The sequence below is a fragment of the Phalacrocorax carbo genome, chromosome 10, assembly GCF_963921805.1.
Source record: "Phalacrocorax carbo chromosome 10, bPhaCar2.1, whole genome shotgun sequence".
NCBI classification, from domain to species: domain Eukaryota; kingdom Metazoa; phylum Chordata; class Aves; order Suliformes; family Phalacrocoracidae; genus Phalacrocorax; species Phalacrocorax carbo.
The window spans coordinates 4,320,163-4,336,409 of record NC_087522.1 but is presented as its reverse complement, the minus strand read 5'-3'; the positions used below and the strand labels follow the sequence as shown (position 1 = coordinate 4,336,409).

Here is a 16,247-nt window from a genome sequence, read left to right as displayed (position 1 = left end):
AGGAACCAGCAGCAGCTGCTGCTCAGGGTGGCCGGATCCCAGCGCTGTGGGGTCCTGCCAAGCTGTGAATCTCCCCGGCTGCGGGAGGCAATGCCAACGCACGTATCGCCCCGGGTGGGCTCCAAGTGCAGCTATCGCCTGCTGCGGGCCAGCACCCGCAGGCAGGGCCTCCCCGCTGCATCCGTTCCCCCCAAAACACATCGGGGACCAGGGGGCGAGCAACCGTCCTGCAGCCAGAGGGAGAGGATGGGGCTCCTTCCCCTCCGCTCTCCTGGCTGCATCCTTCCCTGGTGCACCCGGACCGAGGTCCCCTCATCCCACGAGCAGCGGGGGCTGCCGGGAGCATCCCGGGGCCGGTGGCTCATCCACGTGCGGCGATGGCGGAGCGGCCTGGCTCGCAGGCAGGCAGGGGCAGGGCGGCTGCCGAGCTGCTTTGCGCTCCCCCAACGCCCACGTAAGGAAGTGGTTGCATTTCTCGGAGAGGAAAAGGGAAGTCAGGCTGCCTCCGCGGGGCAGCCAGCAGCTCTCGCCGCTCGCTCCGGGCTGCCGTTCGTGTTGACTGCCCAGAGTCCATGAACTAGCCCTGCCTGCGCTGCCTGCCCTGCCTGCAAGGTAAGGAGCGGGGAGGCAGCTCTGCTGCCCCGGCGAGGAGCTGGGTCTGTCCCATGGGGGCTGTGGCCATCACCTCTCCCAGTGAGAGACTGGGACCTCCTCCCAGTGAGGACCAGGGATCCCCCAGCTGAGGCTGCTTCGGGCTCCAAGGGGGGTGCAGACAGTGCCTCGCCGCTCATGGGTTTTGCTGTCGTTGCATTTCGGGCTTTTTTTATTTTTCCCAGCTTTGGCAGCAAGCTTGAGTTTTATTCTCTTGTTGGAGGCCCGGCAGCTGCGGGGTGTTGCAAGGAGTCCCCCGTGGGTGTCCCGTGGGGGCTGGTGCTGGCAAAGCCAGAGCTGCCTGCGATCTGTCCTCTCCTCAGGCATCAGTGCCTCCAGCTTTACCCAGTGCCAGGGAGAGGAGAGGGTCAGAGCTGCCCTTCATCTGCCCTGGGGCAGTGATGTTCCCCCAGGGCCAGGCTGGCTCCTGGGGTACCCCACACCAATGTCGGGGACTGAGGACGGGTGTCCCCAGCCTGGTTGGTGGGAGCGCAGAGGGGTGACACTCTGCTGCCACCGTGGGGAGCAGAGGGGCTCCCGGGGGTCAGTGCTGGGGTCTCAGCAGCGCAGGAGGACTGGGCCACCACGGTGGCTGGGGGGCAGCTTCGTGGTGTCCTGCAGCTCCCAGCAGGACCATCACCATGTCCCTGCGCTGACAGGTACAAACCCTCCTCCTGCTGCCCCACCAGGCTCAGCAAAATGAAAAATACAGCTCCTCTAGCGCACGGCTTCCTCCCTGGGACCGGGAGGAGCCCCCAGCGCTCGGCTCCTGCCAAGGTTTGGTTATCTCCTCCAAGGATGTTTCCGAACTGCTCGGCGCCTCGGGGCTGGCCAGGGAGATAACGGAGCTGCATTGGGTCCCAATCCCACCCTGCCTGGCCATCGGGAAATGCCCCTTTTCCTCCCTCAGGAGCCTCCGTGTTGAACAGGGGCATAGCCGCAGCCCCTCCGATGCTCTTCCCTGCTGGGGAAGGGGCTGCCAAGCTCCCCGTAGGTCACCCCATGGCTCCCCCCTGGGGCGGGAGCACGGGTCAGCCCACGGGGTGTCGGCAGGGAACTGGCTGTAAACCAGCCACTGGGGAAATGAAACATAAACCGCTGCACGAAGCAACCGGAGCTCGAACGGCCGAGCAGCCCTTGCCTCTTACCGCAGCGGCTGCAGGACGGCTTCCGCTCCCTCGCGTGACGGCCGAGCCCGTCCCTTCGGGGGCTGGCATTAAAACGGGTGAACAGCAAGACCCTCGGGGAGGAGGGTCCAGGTCTCTGAGCATCCAAACCACCTGAAAAAAAGGAAAAAGCATCACTGTTTCCTTAGTGAATGTTGAAGCCAGAAAGAGCCACGGCGTGCCCTGCCTCCCATCCCTCCTCCCTGCGACCTGTTTCGCTGGGTCCCCATTTCACACTCTCTTCAGCTCCTCACTCTTTGCGACACCAGCAGCAGCATGTCTGCTCACCAATGATTTTATTTGGCCCCCGCAGCACAGCTCTGGCTGCAGGGCTTGGGGCAGAGGCATGTGGTGGCAGCAGCTTTGTACCCTCCCGTGGGTCACCCCGTGCTGAATCCTGGCAGGATCGGTGGGGCCGGGGCTGGCTGCTCTGCCATGCCCACGTCCTTGGCCGGGGGGGACGGGTGTTTCAGCGGGGGCTCGGCTGTGGGGTGTGTGACAGCAGGGGTTGGGCCGTGTGTCGGCATTGGGAATTCTCTGTGTGCGAAAGGCAGGTGATGGAGCTCCACGGATTTTCTTTTCAGCAGCTTGGGTGCAGAGGTTTGCTAGGAGGGACTTTTTTTCCTTCCCCTGTACTGTTTTTAGCTGCCAAAGAAAATGGGCAGCATTCAGGGAGTTCCCAAAATAGCCGAGAGGCAAGCTGTGAGTAATCCCCGTCTGTCATGCCCTGGCGAGGTGTTTCCCTATATCCATACATTACCTTGGCTGGTTGGCCAAGGGGCTGCACTGCTGCTCCAAGCCCTTCCCAGTCCCGCGGCACCCAGAGCGGGCTTGCAGGAAGCTGCTCCATCCTGCACCGCTGGAGCAGTCGGTGGGCGCTGGCGGGAGCGGTGGGAGCTCAGCCAGGGGAAGGGATTAGTCACCAGCTTGCCGGGGCTGAGCACATGTGGAACGGGATGGGATGGGACGGGATGGGATGGGGGCACCTCCGTGGGGCTTCGGCTCTTCCTGAATGAGAGGCTGGGAAGGAGCGAGTGGATCCGGAGGGAGGAGGTGCTGCCTATGGCGGGACCTCTGGGATGCACATGGGCTGGCGGTGCTGGCACTGGGGTCCCCGTGTACCCAGCTGGCTCCTGCCCACCAGGCTTCAGCCAGCCGGGGCAGGATGATGGCACAGTTTTTAAAGTCCCTGGAAGCAGCCCCTGCTTCCCATCTGGCTATGGGACACCCACATGGCACCCAGCTATGGGGTGGCCAGCCATGGGGCGCCCAGCCGTGGGCATCTGGCCATGGGCACCCATCTGGCACCTAGTCACTGGACAGTCAGTGTGGGGTGCCCAGCCATGGGGCAGCACCATGGGGAATGTCTCCTTCAGCTCCACCTGGACTGTCCCTCGCCCTCTCTGGAGCTGGACCCGCTGGGGCACCGTTCCCCCTCTTGCTTGGGCACACTCTGAGCTTGGAAATCCTCCAGGAAACCCCTTTCTTGGCAGAGGGGGGGATGTGGTGGGCTGCAACATGGGGCTGGTCCCAGTGGGAGGGAATGCTCTGTGGGGCTGGGAGCAGGAGGTCCCGCTGGGGGCTTGTCCCTGTGGCCAGAGCAGCATCTCCTGACGGCCACGGGGGTCTCGCCCTGTCCCCAGCCCGCAAGCCATGGCCTACCACAGCTTCCTGCTGGAGCCCATCAGCTGCCATGCCTGGAACAAGGACCGGACCCGTAAGTCAGCCGGGGCACCCCATCCCAAAATCCCTATGGACGGCCCAAAGCACGGACCGTCCTGGCTGAACATCCCTGTGGTGGGCGATGCTCCCCCAGGACAGGGCAGAGCCAGGTCAGGGCCGGGTTTGGGGAAGCAGGTCCTGCCACAGACAGATTTTGGGGCTGGGGACAGCACATGTCCCCCCGCGTCCCCCTGGTCCTGCTGCCGGGACAGAGCCTGGCGCGAGGGGTGCCAGCACAGCGTCCGGCCCCGAGGCACCGCGGCAGCCGGCGCGGGGAGGGACGGAAGAAGCATTGCGAGGAGAGGAGAGCAGAGCCGGGTGATTCACGGCCAATGGCATTTCCCGGCCACGGCGTGGGGGGTGTGGGAGAGAACAAAAAGGGCTTTCTCTGCTGGAGCTGGTGTGCCGGGCAGGATGGGGCTGGGTGGGAGCTGAGCACCTGCAACCACCCCATCCCGTCACATCCCATTCAGTCCCATCCCATCCCACCGGCCCCATGGGACCCACATGCTGGGGAAGGGAGGATGTTGGGCTGTTGGATCTGGGGAAGCTTCTCCCTTCCCTGTGGGTACAGTTTGTACGAGCAGGGCCAGCTTTGGGGCAGCACAGGGCGGAGGCTGGGGGGCTTGTTGGGCCCCTACCAGGCAGATGGGGCTCAGTGGGGTCCCAAGGTGTCCCACCAAGCCTAGACCACAGGAAGGGGCAAGTTGATGGCAGCTGGCCCCAGTCCCTCCCCAGCAGAGCCCACCACCCAGGGGAAGGCTTTGCCCCAGCTGCTCTTGCCCCACAGAGATCGCGCTCTGCCCCAACAACCACGAGGTCCACATCTACCGCAAGGACGGGGCCAAGTGGAGCAAAGTCCATGAGCTGAAGGAGCACAACGGACAGGTGACGGGTGAGTCCCGGCCAACGGAGGGGATGGGGATATGGCTGTTGGGTGGTTCTGCACCAGAGATTGTCCCAGCCCCGCTTGGTGGCACCTCAGCTTCTGGATGGAGACTGAGCAGTGGGTGGAGGAGAAGGAGCAGGTTGTGTCTACCTCTTCTGGCCCCAATCCAGTGTGTCAGAAGGCACCCAGGGGTGGGATGGATGGGATGAGAGGGATGGGGTGGGGAAAGATGAGGTGGGATGAGATGGGTGGTTGGGAAGGGATGGATAGATGGAAGAGAGCAGGTGAGATGGGTTGGGATGGAATGGGATGAGGTGGGACAGATGGGAAAGGATGGGGTGGCATGATTTGGGATGGATGTTGGAGTAGGGCAAAGAGGGACTGTGGAGCAGGGACCACCCAGAACAGCTCTGCCTTCAAATGGCCTCTGGCCCTGAGTGACCCATCCCCATGGCTCCCTGGGCCACCATCACCCCCCTCTGCCTTCCAGGCATCGACTGGGCCCCTGAGAGTAACCGGCTGGTGACATGTGGGACCGATCGCAATGCCTACGTCTGGACCCTGAAGGGCAACGTCTGGAAACCCACCCTGGTCATCCTGCGGATCAATCGGGCCGCTCGCTGCGTCAAGTGGTCCCCCAAGGAGAACAAGTTTGCTGTGGGCAGCGGCTCCCGGCTCATCTCCATCTGCTACTTTGAGCAGGAGAACGACTGGTGAGGCTGAGCCGTGGCCTCACTGGGCCTGTCCTGGGGGAGGTGGAGGGGAGATGGATGGGGAGGTGGAGGGGAGATGGATGGGGAGGTGGAGGGATGGAGAGATGGATGGAGGAGAGGCAGATGAGTACGTGGATGGATGGGTGGATGGATGGGAGGTGGAAGTGACATGGATTGGGGGATAGGAGACTGGAAGAGTTGAAGGTGAGACAGGAGGAGATGGGGAGACAGAGAGGAGCTCGGGGAGGAGGTGGAAGAGGAGACAGAAGGGGAGATGGAGGCAGGTGCTCCAAACCCCTGCTGCTGGGATGGGACATGCTGTCCCCATGCCCTGGCTGCTGCTGCTGCAGGCTGGTCACCCCGGGCAGCTCCTGGGGTGCTTGTAGCCCCGACCGCCGCCAGCCAGCCCTCCAAAAGCCCTGGGGGGTTCCCAGAGGTGGTGATGCTCCCCAGCTGATGCCAACCGCTCTCCCCACAGGTGGGTTTGCAAGCACATCAAGAAGCCCATCCGCTCGACAGTGCTCAGCCTCGACTGGCACCCCAACAACGTCCTCCTGGCTGCTGGCTCCTGCGACTTCAAGTGCCGGTGAGGAGCAAAGGGGGGTGGGCAAGTGGGGTGGCCTGAGGTGGGGGGACCCCCAAGGATGGGTTGGGGTCCCACCCTGGCACAGCACAGAGGTGTTTGGGGTAGCCCAGAACCCGGGCTTGCCTGTGGGGCAGGCTTCATCCCTCTGGGTGCTGGGGATGGGATGCAGGAGAGATGTTGAGGGGGCTGGAGGGTGCCCCAGGGGCAGTTCCAGTGTTACAGCACCCAGTGGGGCACAGGAGGCGGCAGGGCACCCCACGGGGGGGCAGTTCCAGTGTTACAGCACCCAGTGGGGCACAGGAGGTGGCAGGGCACCCCACGGGGGGGCAGTTCCAGTGTTACAGCACCCAGTGGGGCACAGGAGGTGGCAGGGCACCCCACGGGGGGGCAGTTCCAGTGTTACAGCACCCAGTGGGGCACAGGAGGCGGCAGGGCACCCCACGGGCTTTGGCAGGGAAATGGAGGCATGCAAGGGGGCAGGGATGGAGGCAGCTCCGGTGTCTGGCCGCACATGGCAGGGCTCTCTCCCCACCCCAGGATCTTCTCAGCCTACATCAAGGAGGTGGAGGAGCGGCCCAGCCCCACGCCATGGGGCTCCAAGATGCCCTTTGGGGAGCTGATGTTCGAGTCGAGCAGCAGCTGCGGGTGGGTGCACAGCATCTGCTTCTCGGCCAGCGGCGCCCGCGTGGCCTGGGTCAGCCACGACAGCACCCTTTGCCTCGCCGATGCCAATAAGAAGATGGCGTAAGCAGGGCTGGGGGGTAGAGGGGGGTCTGGGGGTCTGGGTGTGGCCGTACCGTGGGTGGCGAGGGGGGGTTGACCCCGAAACCGATCCAGGGATGGGAGGCATCTGGGTTGGGCTGGGGCTGAAGGGGCAGGCAGGCCTGGGCAGAGGAGGTGGCACATCCTCCCCTTGCAGTCTTGTGGCTTCCACCTGCGCCACGAGCTGTTCCAGTCTCAGCGCAGAGGCTGAGCTCGGCTCCCTGCTAATGCCCTGCTCTCCCTCGTAGCGTTGCCTCCCTGTGCACCGAGACCCTGCCCCTCCTGGCCGTCACCTTCATCACCGAAAACAGCCTGGTGGCTGCGGTGAGTCCGGGCTGGGGACGCGGGGTGGGCGCCGTGCTGGGAGCCGGCAGGAGGGCGCTGAGCAGGGCTGGCTGGTTCCCCAGGGCCACGACTGCTACCCGATGCTGTTCACCTACGAGGAGAGCCAGGGTGCGCTGACCTTCGGGGGGAAGCTGGACATCCCCAAGCAGAGCTCCCAGCGTGGCCTCACCGCCCGCGAGCGCTTCCAGAACCTGGACAAGAAAGCGAGCTCGGACACTGCCAACGCCACGCTGGACACCCTGCACAAGAACAGCATCAGGCACGTAGTGGGAGGGCGAGTGGGTGGAGGGACAGGCTTGGCTGGGTCACCCCAGGGGCTGCCTTGGGGTGCTGGTCCCTGAGCATCCCTTGGCTGTGTTGCTGTCTGGTGCGGGAGCTGGTACAGCCCTGGAGCATCCTCTGAGCATCTCTGGCATGTGGGTGGGGGAGAGGGAGGGGTCCAGCCCTGGGAGCTGGGACAGCCCTGGACATCCCTGGAGCATCCCAGGGTATCCCCGGAGCATCCCTGCACATGAGTGGGGGGACATGGAGGGGGTCGCGCCCCACTCCCACCCACCCTGAGGGCTTGGCGGAGGGCCTGGGGCTGACTCCCTGCCACCTCTTTGTGCCCCGCAGCCAGATCTCGGTGCTGGTGGGTGGGAAGGCCAATTGCTCGCAGTTCTGCACCACGGGGATGGATGGCGGCATGAGCATCTGGGACGTCAAGGTGAGGCATCCCCAGTGCTTCGGTCCCCCCAGAGTTGAACCCTCATTAGCCACAGCTTTAATTGCAGTCCCCCAACCCTGCTGCTGTGCAGCTCTTTGCTGTGGTGGTGGGGCCCATCCTGCCCACGGGGGACTCACAGGCTAGGGAGGGATCTCCTTTAACCCAGAGCTGGGTGGGAGACACCCCTGGGTGGCACTTTCACAGCTCACCATCGGAGGTGGGGTTGACGCCAGCCTTGTGCAGGGATCCAGCACCCTCTCCTGGCTTCGGCTTTGCCCACAGGGCTTGAAAAATGAGCCCAAACCAGCTGAAGTTGGGATCTCCTCCCCGCGGTGGGTTGGCACCCCAGGGGACAGCTTCCCTCATGACCATGCCCCACGTTAGCTCTCCGACCACGTCCCGTTGCCTTGGAAAGCAAAAAGCTGATGAGGAACGACCTCCCGTTTCATTTCAGAGCCTGGAGTCGGCGCTGAAGGATCTCAAGATCAAATGAAGGAGCCAGCCAGGAAGGGCGTCCAGGCTGCCAGCCTGCCCCTGCTCTGCCGCGCCTGCCTGCTTTCCCCCGCAACGTCTGCGCCACGCAAGCCGGCCACGATGCCACCAGCACGCTTCCCCGGCTGCCAGCCAGCCCCGGCGGCTGCTCTCAGGCAAAGAAACAGGTTTTTGGGTTTGTTTTTTTTTTTACTATTTTTGTTACCATCCTACCTGATGCTGGTCATACATTGCTTAAATAAATAAAAATTAAGGATTTTCCTGTATAAATCCAATGATTATTATTTTTTTTAAACAAGTTCAATGTGGCACGTGCGTGATCAGAGCGCATCAGGCCGCTGTGCCGCATCTCACTACGGGCGGTCACGTCCTTTCTGCCACCAGCTCTGAGGATGAAACGACCATGGGCACAAGGGGAACGTCCCGCTCCCGGTCCCTCCTTCAGCACAATTTCATAACAGGATTGGTATTAGAGAAAAGGCGGGGGGGGTGAGGATGGGGGCAACGAGGTTTCCCACATTGCTGCCGGCACCAAGCTCCTCCTGGGCACCGGTCACCCCCACCAGGTGTGCGATCCCACGCCCGGGGAGCCGGCTTGGACCCCTGGGGCTGCCGCACCAGCGCTGCCCCTTTCCAGCCTGTTCTCGCAGGCTGCCAGGCAGTTTTGATCAGAGCACCTCCGACCTCCACCTTCCTCACCTCTGACTCGGGGTACGAGCAGTCCCACCTCGCACCCGCACTGGGAGGACAAAGCTGCTCCCAGGAGTGCTGAGGAGCCTTTGAAGAAGCTGTAAGGAAGTGGATAAAGCTTTCTGTGTTTCAGAGCAGGGTTTAATTGCACATGGTAAACAATGGGCAGGGTCATACATTTCACATGGGGTAGGAAATCACGATGAAGTGGTTGGTAAGGGCTTTGGCAAAGGCAGAAGAACCACCAGTACCCAGGCAGGTGTGCTGGGGCAGGCAAGATGCCCGGCCCCACCTCTGGCGTTGCCCCGTCTTAAAGTGAGCGTCTCTGCGAGGGAAATGCTGCATTCATCACCAAAGGAAAAGGAAGCTGTGCAGCACAGCGTGGTTACTCCTCCCGGGACCAGACCTCGCTGTGAAAATACACCGCTGAGAAGGACCTGGGGGTGCTGGGGGGCAGCCAGGTGACCCTGAGCCCACACCGTGCCCTTGGGGCCAAGGCAGCCAACAATATCCTGGGGTGCATGAAAAGGCGTGTGGGCAGCAGGGCGAGGGAGGTTCTCCTCCCCCTCTACTCCACCCTTGTGAGGCCACATCTGGAGTGCTGCGTCCAGTTCTAGGTCCCCCCAGTTCAAGGACAGGGAACCGCTGGAGCAAGCCCAGCGCAGAGCTGCCAAGGGGATCAGGGGCTGGAGCATCTCCCTTGGGAGGAAAGGCTGAGAGACCTGGGCTTGTTCAGCCTGGAGAAGAGAAGGCTGAGGGGGGATCTCATCAATGCCTATAAATATCTGAAGGGTGGGTGTAAGGGGGATGGGACTGGGCTCTTTTCAGTGACGCCCAACGCCAGGCCAAGGGGCCACGGGCACAAGCTGGAACACGGGAAGTTCCACCTGAACATGAGGACAAACCCCTTCCCAGTGCGGGTGCCAGAGCAGGGGCACAGGCTGCCCAGAGAGGCTGTGGGGTCCCTTCCCTGGAGACATTCACCCCCCGCCTGGACGCGGTCCTGTGCCCCTGCTCTGGGGGTGCCTGCTTACGCAGGGGTGGGACGGGATGAGCTCCAGAGGGCCCTTCCAACCCCCACCGTTCTGTGATTCTGTGACAGCTCAGGTCTAAGACCATCCTGCTGGTGCCCCACAAAGCGGACCAGCCCTCGCATTGACCACAGCCCAGGAGTAGAGTCCTCGCTGGCAGTGAGGGACGGTGACGTTCAGGTTCTGGTCTAGATGTTACAGATGTGTTCTACTGGGAAAAGATTTTTCCGCCTGTTTCTACACGTGACACATCCCATCCCATGCGAACAAGCCCATCTCTCTCTCCCCCTCCAGCTGCGGCTCCTGCCCTGCTCCATCCCCAGCATCAGCCCGCTGTCTCCCACCACCCTGCTCCCGCTGCCTCCCTGCGCTCCAAGGACCACCCCAGCTTTGTGTCAGTCCTGTCCCCACCGTATCAGTTCTGCCCTCTTGGAGCTGACAGCAAGGGCACCTCTCCTGGAACCACTCACCTTCAGGGAGCTGTGCAAGGCATCTCCTGTCTCAAATGATGCCTCCGGGTACAAACGCACAGGCTGGGGTGCTCAGGCTTGCGCCTTTACCTGGTGCAGAGATGACCCGGCATTCCTGTACCACTCTGTACATCTTTCTGTACCGAGAAAGCAGGTTCCCAGGGGGGTTCGAGCAGGCAGCTCACCGTGACGTTCCCCGTAGCGCACCCCTCCGTCACTCTGACAACCTGCAGCCAGGCAGGGACAGCAGGCTTACACAGAACAAACCACACTTGTCATCCTGCATCTCTGCAAGATCTCTCACCTCTCTGCGAGCGACTCCGACAGCTGCCATCTCGGCTCTGGGGCTGAATCTCCTCCAAGCCTTTGGTGAGGGAGTCTGGTGTCCCTGGCACCGGCTGACGGGACTCCCTGGACCGCGGGTTTGAGCATCTCCTGCTCCCGCAGCCCTACACCCGGAATAGGACTGTGACAGTGGCGACAGTTCGGGGCCTGGCCTCCTGACACAGCGGCTAGGTGAGACAGCAGCCGGAGGGTAACTGTGTTCTCCACTGCAGTAATCAGATTGTGCAAGACGTCCATCAGAGACAGCAGGAGGAGCTTTGAGCCTTCGGGCTGCATCTGCCGATGGAGCTGCGGAACCTCGAGCCAAATCTCACACCACACGCAACACAGGGACAGAGCAAAGCAGCAGACGCAGAGGCCGCCACACCACCGACTGCTCCGCGCCTTGCATCGCAGCGGCGGCCCGTACGCGCGTGTTCATTTACACACACAGGACGAGGACGGAGCAATTATGATAATTTACATTTTAATCAGCCAAATATACAAGTTCTGTTGTTGTTTTTTAAACTTTATCAAGGTTTTCTTTTTCCCCATCTGGGTCTGATACAATAAATGTTGTTGTTTGGGTTTTTTCCTTTAAACAAAGGATGATGTGGTTAAAAACTGGCACTATCCCTAATAAGGAGAAGAGAAAAAAAAAATGAAGAGGAGGGAAAAGGGGAGACTGGCTGCAAGAAAGGAGGGATGAAACCGGGAAGGAATGGCACTCCAGATGCCCATGAAGTCAGGCTCCCAGATTATACTGCAACGCCCTGCAGCAAAATTTGACGGGCCGTTTGCCCAAAGGGATTCCTCAGATACATTATCTTTCGGGCTTTCATAGCAAGTCAGAGTTCCCCACCCCATGCCCCACCCCACAATGACCCCACAATCTATTTTCTTGCAATCTAGTATTTGAAGCATCTCCCCTCCCACACAGCTCCCTCCCGCCCTGCCCCCCCCCACACCCCACCTATGAGTTCTTAATCCTAAAAACAGCAAAAACATTCAGGTTTCCAAACTGTTACAGAGAATTGCTGTTCAGCACAGTTCTGCACCGAAGGTAGCAGCTGCCCCTAACCCCAAATGGAAATCTGTGCCAGGATGAAGACAAACACATCGTCAGTGTCTCTTGGAGGTGAAGGTGACTTCGATGCCGCAGTACACCCGACGTGGCACCGATGGTATGCAACACGACAGAGTCCCTGGCAGGCACCAGGCACAGTTCCCTGGCGTTTCCTCCTCTTGCATGTCCTGTGCTTACTTGTTAAGGGATAGTGACTGCAGTCTTTTACCTGCCATGGCCGCTTCGTCTTTTGCTGCGGGAGGAAAAGAACAGAGGTTTCATCATGTCACGGAGCGCATCAGGGACCGGCGGTTGCTTGACAGCCCCAGAGACCAAAATCCCGCTAGTCCCGTATAGCGAGGCAACAGGCAAAGTCCGACCCTCCCCGCCAATCCCTGGCAGATCCCCGCGGAGTTAAGAGGAACAGCTCCTTTGCGTGTTTCCCTTCCATCCTTGGCCTCTCTTCAGGTGTCCACACACTACCCTGATGCACAGATTTCTCTGTGGAAGCCACTGAGAACCCACGTTCATCAGATTTCTGGGTCGCGCCTATCAGAGCTAAAGAGAAAATCCAGGCAGGGGAGCAGTGCTGCAAATTCCCCGGGCAGTTTGGACCCCCAGCATGCACAGCAGATAAATCACACCCAGCACAAGGAAGCCGCTAAACCCCCAAACTGGAGCAAGCATGGCTTGGGAGGCTAAGGACAAAATTCCCTTCCTTCTTTCCTTGCTCCCTCTTCAAATGAGAGCTTTATAAGGATGAAACAGCTGAACCTGGTTTTGATGGGAGAAGCTGTAATGACACTCAGCACCACCACGCAGGCTCAGGAGATGAGGGATTAGCATGTGTGCGAGGAGAAATCACGACTCTTGGCGGTACAGCCATTGCAAAGAGAAGTAAAGGGATATGATTAATTACTCTCTAACCTTTTCTTTCTTCTTCTTTCTTTCTGGCAGCTTCTTCCCTTTGCTTCCGAATGATGGCTAGTCGGGCAAGGTCTGCCTTCGCTTGCTCTGTCTTGCCAGCTAGGTGCATTTTCATGTATCTTTCTTTTGCCTTTTGTTTCTCTATTTCCTCTCTGTTTGAGTGAGACATGCCAGTCAGCAGAGCATCACGGTGAGCACGCAGGTACAGGCAGGGAAGGGGAGGCTTTCTGACCGGGAGGGATGGTGAGGACAGGGGTGGGCTTCCCCCAGAGACCGGGGGGCCCTGTCTCCACCTCTCAAGCACAGGTTATATCTATCGCAAGGTTTGAACAGGGATGATGAGAGAGATTATTTCTACTTTCGTTGAGCTAAACAAGGACACTGACACACAATGAGGTCAAATGAATTAGCCTCAGACTGCACAGCACCATGACATGCTTTTCCCAGCCTTCCCCTCAGAGGTGTACTTCTGCCGAAGTGATCTATCCCAAATAAGCAAGCTTAAATCTGAAACTCTCTGTTGCTAAATGAAACTAGAAGATTAAACTTTGGTTCTCATCCTATTTGTCTGCTCAGACAAAAACTTCACCATGACCCCTGGAATCTGGGAAACCGCTACCTGTCACTGGGGCACTTCTGCAGCAAGATTAAAGGGGACCCCAAGGTGACCCCTGGTTAATGGATTTCGGTTAGGTCTGATTTTTGGCATAAAGCTTCAGGAAAGGAATGGTCTACATCCGCTTCACGGTGATAAACTGCACTCCCTTAGTGCACCTGGCCAAGCTGCCCGGCTCCAGGATGGCTGTAGCTACTCCCAGAGGACAGACGACTTCCATAAAGTTTGTAAGGAAAGATATTTTGAACCACAGTGAGTCCTGCCTGACAATTTGCTGCCGTTCAGTGTCTGCTTTAGAGAGCAACACACTTAAAGGGCTTCCTGGAAACATCAGCGCATACCCATCAGCAGGGAAACATCTCCCCGTGTTAAGCTGCTGCCACCAGCAAGGATGAAATTCCAGGAACGCGCCAGCTCCTGCCGAGGCAGCAGGAAAGACTCACCTCTCTCGTCGGGACAGTTCCTTAGGTCCATCGAGGTCCAGCTGAGTCACCTTTTTGGTTGTCTGAATTACACGATTGGGATTCTCTATGTCTATCAACCCTTCCACTCCTTTGCGCTTTTGCTAAGGTTCAAGAACAAGAGGAAGGTTAAGCAGCGCTCTCATACCCAACACCGTGTTGTATCGGAGCTCACCAAATACACTGCAGCACACCCCAAAAGCAGAATTCAAGGCGTTTTCGCTACCAGACTGCAAAACCATTTATGAACCAGATTTATACCACCAGGCATCTCCAGCCTTTTTTAAAATATTCTTGCCTTTGTATTTCCCTTATAAAAATACCCAAGTTTTCATTCTGAGGACAAAATGCAATCAAGTAACGGGGTTTTTTTTTAGGCTTCTAAAAATAGTCCTTCCATAAAAAATTTACTATGGGTAGCTCTCAAAGAGATCTTGGAGTCAAGAGCGTGCATCCCTCTCCTGCCCCAAGAATCAGGGTGGTGCAGATGCATTAAGTGCCCTCAGAATTACAGTACCTGATAATCCTCATCATCTTCATCGCTCTCATCTGAATCTAAAGACTTCTTCTCCTTTTTGGGGTCCCCAGTTGCTCCTTCGCCTCCCTCTTCTTGCTCCTCTTCTTCCTACAAAATCACAGGAAATTAGAGAAAATGTATGCGAAGAAAAATCCCAAATCCAACAGCGACTTTTAAATGAGATCGTTTTGGAGGGCTAAGAGACAGCTCTGTGGGCTGCCGCGGTGCTCCTGACGTGGCCCTTAGGACAGCAGAGGTGCCTGGCTGTCATAAAACAAGAGCTCATTCTCTACACGTAAGCGTGCGTCACCTGCCCAGGCAGCTCACCTCTGAACAGCTCTGCTGTTCTCGCTGTGTAACAGGCCAGGAAAAATATTGTAAAAGACAGGACTAGCACTTTACTTTCTACAAATGAACCATCTCCCGGAGACATTTTGGCCACGGTTTCCAGCACACAATATCTCAGGGACTGGAAACCACGTGGATGTAGCGCAGAGCTGGACCCCATCCTAGATCCAGATTAAAAAAAAACAAACTAGGGAAGAACAAATTGACAACCATTAACCAGAACACTGTTATCCAAGAAATTAGAGCCTTTTTAGCACAGCTTTTACCAGTCAGAGGTCTGGGAATTGACTTGTAAAATCATCAGAAGATATGATTAGAAGAACCACCGTGGGCGTGAATAGCTTGCTTTACCATTGCCAAATATTCCTCATCAGAGCAACTGGCAAAGTGGACAAGCTACGGGCAGCAAGGGGAGTAATTTAGTTAATTGGGGTGGTTTTTTAAGCTTTCCCTCACAAAATAGCATTAGATGTAACCATCGTTATGTGAAATCCTTCTGAAAGAGCAGTTCTCTGGTTTGTTTTGAAACAAGACAGACATTTCAAGAGGGGTCCTGCCTTCTCTGTTCCATTTCTAGTTGGTATTTTTATTAACAACTTGGAAGTAGAGAACAGTTATGAAGTTTGTGAATGACTGGTGGGAGCTGGAATCATTCTGGAAAACAGGACCAGACCCGTAAGTGGAAAGACAGCATGAAACCAAGGTGGAACCAGAAAACAAACCAAGAGGAGTCTGGAAGAGGAAATCCAACACAAATTCAGAATATGTGGCTATGCAGCAAACCACACAATCGTCCTGAGTTACAGCTGGTCAAAACATTAAAAAGGAGTCAACAATATGGCTCGTAACTGCTTGAAAGAGGAATCTGCTTCAGGGAGGTACTCATCAGTGTTTCCTACGTGGGGTATAATTATCCTGCTGTAGTCAGTGCTGTGAGGCTTCAGCTGGAATAGTGCGTTTGGGCTTAGGCAGCACTTTCAGAAAGTCACAGGAAAATCACAGAGTGCCGTCGTAGCTGTGATAATTTGGGAATACGAGAGAGCAAGTACTGCAAGAAGGAGCCGTACCTCTCAGGTAGTTGTGGAAGCGAGGGGAGCGGTCACAATCCTACGCTGGGCCACAGAAACATGCCCATAAAAGGGCTCACACCAGAAAACCCTCTCCCTACTGCCTTGTCTACAAAACACCTGCCTTGTCAGAGGCAAACAATAAAATCATGCGTACAGGAAGAATTCAAAGGAATTTGGTCTTTTAAATATAAAAGAGGAAGAGGGAAAATATAATAATTTCAATATAGAATAACATAGAGATATGAGCCCTTTTCCTCCACAGCCAAGCTGCAGAGCATGGATAAAAAAGTATAGCTGACACTGGAGACTAGAATGATGAAATACAGGGGAAAAGATGTCTAGAGCTGCTGTGTAATCATCTTCCCTATCCTTTAACCCTCTCATCGTGAACCGGATGGTCTACCTGCCCTCGCTTCTGAGAAGAACCAGACTGGATCGCTCCTTGCGGTCTCCCCAGCCAGAGATATTCCGAATTCATACTGTGACCACTGACAGAACGACCCGCACCACTTGACTAAGCTGCCGTTTCTCACGAACTGCCAGTCGAGCGTGCTGGACAGCCAGAACGTAGGACAGTAAGCACATACGTGGGCAAACACGTACCCTTGCCTTCTGCTTTTCTGCTTGGAGCTGGGCATCGATCTCTTCAGGACTTGTGTACTGTCTTGCTCGGCCTTTGTGGCCTCCTTTTCTAC

At 57.8% G+C, this 16,247-nt stretch overlaps 2 protein-coding genes across 4 annotated transcripts in view; one reads left to right on the top strand and one right to left on the bottom strand.

Moving 5' to 3' along the window:
• The first annotated feature begins 379 nt into the window (after positions 1–379).
• On the top strand, positions 380–8,307 carry ARPC1B (actin related protein 2/3 complex subunit 1B). 2 transcript variants are annotated; one of them, XM_064461519.1, is made up of 10 exons: positions 380–612; positions 3,461–3,534; positions 4,330–4,434; positions 4,919–5,141; positions 5,620–5,727; positions 6,265–6,471; positions 6,738–6,813; positions 6,897–7,097; positions 7,454–7,540; positions 7,995–8,307. In XM_064461519.1, the coding sequence occupies exons 2-10, from the start codon at positions 3,471–3,473 to the stop codon at positions 8,031–8,033; spliced, it is 1,110 nt and encodes a 369-aa protein (XP_064317589.1). In that variant the 5' UTR covers positions 380–612; positions 3,461–3,470; the 3' UTR covers positions 8,034–8,307. The 2 variants fall into 2 exon arrangements, with proteins under 2 accessions (XP_064317589.1, XP_064317588.1); XM_064461518.1 differs by having other exon boundaries at positions 386–612; positions 6,897–7,093; positions 7,450–7,540.
• Positions 8,308–11,017: 2,710 nt separating this feature from the next.
• The window catches only part of PDAP1 (PDGFA associated protein 1), a 145,291-nt gene continuing 140,061 nt past the window's right edge, over positions 11,018–16,247 (bottom strand). For both annotated transcript variants that reach the window (XM_064461513.1, XM_064461512.1), the window contains 5 exons: positions 16,156–16,247; positions 14,135–14,242; positions 13,600–13,721; positions 12,541–12,692; positions 11,018–11,866 (listed from right to left, as the gene is read on the bottom strand). In XM_064461513.1, the coding sequence (XP_064317583.1) occupies positions 11,808–11,866; positions 12,541–12,692; positions 13,600–13,721; positions 14,135–14,242; positions 16,156–16,247 (533 nt within the window). In that variant the 3' untranslated portion in view covers positions 11,018–11,807. The remainder of the gene's footprint in view (positions 11,867–12,540; positions 12,693–13,599; positions 13,722–14,134; positions 14,243–16,155) is intronic.

What these genes read in the sequence shown, in the direction of transcription:
- ARPC1B (XM_064461519.1), top strand. Translation starts at nt 3,471, where the DNA reads ATGGCCTACCACAGCTTCCTGCTGGAGCCCATCAGCTGCCATGCCTGG. An exon ending in CTGGAACAAGGACCGGACCC is followed by an intron (nt 3,535 to 4,329) that starts GTAAGTCAGCCG and finishes CTTGCCCCACAG; the next exon opens with AGATCGCGCTCTGCCCCAAC. An exon ending in GCACAACGGACAGGTGACGG is followed by an intron (nt 4,435 to 4,918) that starts GTGAGTCCCGGC and finishes TCTGCCTTCCAG; the next exon opens with GCATCGACTGGGCCCCTGAG.